At 35.0% G+C, this 4,511-nt stretch overlaps 1 protein-coding gene across 1 annotated transcript; it reads left to right on the plus strand.

Annotated features, from left to right (window-relative positions):
• The first annotated feature begins 3,245 nt into the window (after positions 1–3,245).
• Positions 3,246–4,034, plus strand: LOC149684715 (uncharacterized). The gene is made up of 4 exons (XM_089870896.1): positions 3,246–3,361; positions 3,426–3,574; positions 3,619–3,761; positions 3,963–4,034. The coding sequence occupies exons 1-4, from the start codon at positions 3,351–3,353 to the stop codon at positions 4,032–4,034; spliced, it is 375 nt and encodes a 124-aa protein (XP_089727022.1). The 5' UTR covers positions 3,246–3,350.
• The last annotated feature ends 477 nt before the right edge of the window (positions 4,035–4,511 follow it).

The following is a 4,511-nucleotide window of genomic DNA, read 5'->3' on the forward strand; positions in this document are numbered from 1 at the left end:
ATTTTTTATTCAAATTCCTTCGAAAATGGAAGAAATTACATTGATTACATGATTGTTTAATATGCAAGCTGAAACGGTCGTTTTAACATTATTAGTTTTAATTGAAGAATGACAAAACAGTAAAGTTCCTCCATCTTCTATAAAATCTAGTTCTTTTCTATTAAAGGGATAGAACCAACATTTGCACATTCATTAATTTCTCCGAAATTTACCTTATTTTGATGGAATAAGAAATGAGGATTCTGAATATATATATATTACTATATCCTTGGTGAATTAATAATTTAAAAACACTAATGAAAGTTTCAATTTTCGAGCCTTATGTTTGAATTTTTGATCTTTCTGACACCTGCTGGAGTTATACGGAAGCTCAGATTTGCGTCAAAATGACGTTTCTTTTTAATACAATCCCACCCTCTCCCAGACGTCTTGGGGTTTTTGCTACTAATAGTAGATATTATACCAATCGTAGTCAACTCTAAAAAATGGCTTCCTTAAATGAGAAGTGACGCGTATTAAAAGTTTTTCCGAAAGATTTCTCTATCATTTTTGTGCTTGGATACGTTTTGAGGGTGGTAAACATAATTTAAGACTATTCTACTCTTGCATTGACCGTGTGTTAGGTTATAGTTTATTTTAATTATAGTTAATTTGCTAAAAAACATCAATGGCTACTAAGCCTTTGCATGAAGCAACTACATCAAAACGCGTAGTGCCTGGGTGTTTTAATGATGACAGAGATAATTCGTTAACGTTTCACGGTTTCCCAAGTGATCCGAGCCTGAATGAAAAGTGGATAATTCAAATAAAGCGACATGCGCCAAGCTTTGTTTTCAAAAAGTATATGAGTATTTGTTCTACTCATTTCACTAATCAGTGTTTTGAGAGAGTACCGGAAGTTATGGAAAAGTTGAAAGCCTCGTGTAGCTCACTCCCAGATATGAGGTCCAATTTGTTATTAAAATTTAAAAGGATCGGTTCCATCAATTTTTCAAGCTTCTGATTCTGAATGCCAACAAATACCGCCTATGCGACATTTAAATCTTTCTTCTTCTTCTTCTTCTATTAAAGACCCAAGTTTAAACCCGGAAAGAAAACGCCGAACAGTGGTAAGGTAAATGTCATTTTACCTCATAATATATGTTTAATTGTTAAAAATCCTCTTAGGAAAGTGTTAGTGCTCGAAGCGCTTTCATTCAAACTTTACCCGCAAAAGTAATGGGTTTCGCTGTAGATGGCCAAACTCAAACTCCAATTAAAAGAACTGTCACTCTTGGTATATTAACATTTAAATTAGCATTAATTTACATTAAAATGTGCATATGGAACAATTTCCTCTTTTTTTGCAATTTACATTTTGTTTAGAGTGTCAAACTGAACCGCAGAGTAATCCAGTAGTATTACAAGATCAATCATGTCAGAAACATTTTCCAAGGCCTGAAACTGAGGAATTTGAAATGAGTCTAGATGAAAAGCGCTTCTTAGGTAGCGAACCAAATGAAGGTGAAACCCTCAATCCCTTAGACCAAAGTTACACGCCTTCTGAATTGCCAGAAGATGATATAGAGGAGTAAGTTACAGGGGTACTGATTTAATTATTAAATCTAATTGCAATAGGTTCATTTTGTATTATTTTAAGGGTTTTGAGGTTCAATCTGGATTCCAATATGGTTATGAAAGAGAAAATATTTATAGTGTTTGAAAGCGCGATTCTCCAGCTTTTTCACTTTTGTTTCCGGTGCTTATTGCCGTGCAAAGTGACTACCAGCACATGGGGCTCTTTGTTGACCATACAAGCCGTTTGTGAGAAAGGGCACAAATTCGCGTGGAAAAGTCAACCCATGTTAGGTCAAAAGCCTATGGGGAAACATTCTCATTGCCGCATCAATCTTATTTTCTGGCCTAAACCCCACACCAGCCCTACGAATGTTCAAATTTGCTGTCATTGAGTGCATCAGTCGTACTACATTTTTCCGAATCCAGCGAAGTTACTTACTTCAAACAATTCGAGAAGTAAAAAATAATTCTCTTAAATAAGTCGAGGCCGCATAGATTTCAAGATTTTCAACCGTCCACAACTTGGGTTCCGTTATACGCATCGAAGCTTATCTAGATTTGTTTTAAAAAATTTAGAATGACTTTGTTAGGGCGTCATGGAGTACCAACTGTGACAGCTATTTTATTTAATTTTCCCAAAGGATGTTTTCACTCCTGGCTTCGTGTTTAAAAGTAAATAAATGAGCTATAACAGTTGGAACTCCATGATGCCCAAGCAAAGTCATTCTAAATTATTAAAAACAAAACCAGATGAAGCTGTGATGCGCATAACCCGAGTTATGGACATTTGAAAATCTTGAAGTCTATGAGGCTTCACCTTAAAGCTTTCGGTATTTTGCTTAACGTTTTTAACGAAACTAGGTTTGGCAGGAGGAGCAAGTTCGATTATTTAACTTGCTAAAAAAAAACCTAAAGCTCGGTGGAGACGTGAGATCTGATTCGCCAGGTTTCAGTGCCAAATACGGAACCTACGTTTTTTTTCGAAAGCCAAATAAGAAAAGTTATTCACTTGGTTCTAATTCAAGTACGGCTCATGGGTAGTAAAACATACTGGTAAACAGGAAGTTAATTTCTTTCATAACTTAGAGCACTGAAGTAAAAAAACAGCGTGGCAATGGAACTCGAGGGTTTGAAGCGTGGAATAACATATATAATTGAATGTGGCTTGAAAATCGCTTCCATAGTTACTGATAGGCATGTTCAAGTCAGATCATACCCCAAGAAATTCCATCCCAACATAAAGCATTTCTTTGACTGTTGGCACATGGTGAAAATGACGAAGGCTTGTCTAAAGTGTATTATTCCAACTTGAGTAGCTTTGAAGAAGAAGATTAATGCCGCCGCCAAAATTAAGGAATGTTCACTTCTAAAGGACTGGAACAAAAGCATCCAGAATCATATGTATTGGAGCGCGACCTCTAGTAGCGGGAAACCCAACATAATTAAAGCAAATTCATGTCAGTGCTTCGTCACATTGCCAACATTCATCAAGGTCACGGAAAACCGTTTCTCAAATGTAAACATGGCGACTTCGCCTTGGACGGGAAAGAGAGAGAATGGCTGACCCCTGGTAATTAAAGGTTTTCGCATTGTACTATCAATAATGGAAGCAAATCAATAAATTTTCTATGTATAGGAACTCCAGTCTTCGAGAAATTAAAAAAAAAAATATTAGTGGGTATGAAAGGGATGTTCTACAAATCTCTCCTGAAACTCAAACGTCCAGCGTTGAAGCATATAATTCAGTACTTATACATTTTGCTCCGAAAAATACTCACTACTCATACAATGGCATGGAAGCGAGGTTTATTACTAATTAAGAAATGCTATAATAACGAATAAACAAATAAAAATTATATTATCTGTAGGATGTTTTTGGCAGCGCTTCACTTCAATGAAAATTCGGAGAAGATTCAAGCTAAGACCAAAGATGGGAAATTAAGATGGAATGTTTATTTCCCAAAAGCTAAAAAAGGAGAGTACTCGGTTAAACCCATAATGCAAGCATCGACATATGGTATACATCTTGCATGAAGAAAAATTAAAAACCAATTGGTATAGAATATGTGGGAACATTAATGCAAAACCTGGTGGAAAAATGCAAAAAATCGTACAATAAAGCTCTTGCTGACAGTAATAGAAGTAGGTCTACGACACCCATGCTGTTATCCGCTCAGTCTGAACATCCTGATAAGCAAGAAGCGGTAGAAAAATATAAAATTAAGAGGAGATTTTCGCATTGAAACGTTTTTTTTTTAAATATGATTTTAATATGATTAAATAAAAAATAAATATTATAACAAAATGCATACGAATGAAAATACATTTTTAATTTTATCTTGGGCCTGGTTCCGAGAACCCTCTTTAATCATCTGAGGGATATTCCCTTCTTATACGCAAAACAGCACAACTCGGAATTGGTCTTCTTACTCGTCTTCCCAAAACTCGGTGTATCCAACGAGTATAGAGTCGATTAATTAAATATCTATACACTCTAGAAATGAAAATTATCATAAGAAATAACTATATTTCTTGTTTAAAGAAAACAAAACCCCTTTATTTAGCAGGCATATTTTGTCCACTAGCGGTTTGTTTTGGGAGTCATCCATTTAATTTCTTCAACTAAATTATTGAAAGTTTTATTTTTACTGATTAATTTCATCCTCAGCTGGAACAAAATTATTTTCCCGAAATTCATGAAACAAAATATCTAAAATATTTCGTCGCATAATGTCATGGAAAGTATCTGTCTCTATAACACAATTTAAAGGGCCAATTTCAGCAATTAATCTTTGATTCGGATGCTTTTCGTCTCTACAACAGAAACTTTCTTCGGCAGAAGGCATCACAAAACAATAACCGCAATTACACCTGTAAAATGACACCATAAACAGTTATTTCTGGCTTAAAACAGATTTTCACAATCTTGAGACGTACCAATTAGTGTTTTGCAA

The sequence above is a fragment of the Phalangium opilio genome, unplaced genomic scaffold (assembly GCF_054372755.1).
Source record: "Phalangium opilio isolate 3A_F unplaced genomic scaffold, DU_Popi_V2 ptg000032l_1, whole genome shotgun sequence".
Lineage (NCBI taxonomy): Eukaryota > Metazoa > Arthropoda > Arachnida > Opiliones > Phalangiidae > Phalangium > Phalangium opilio.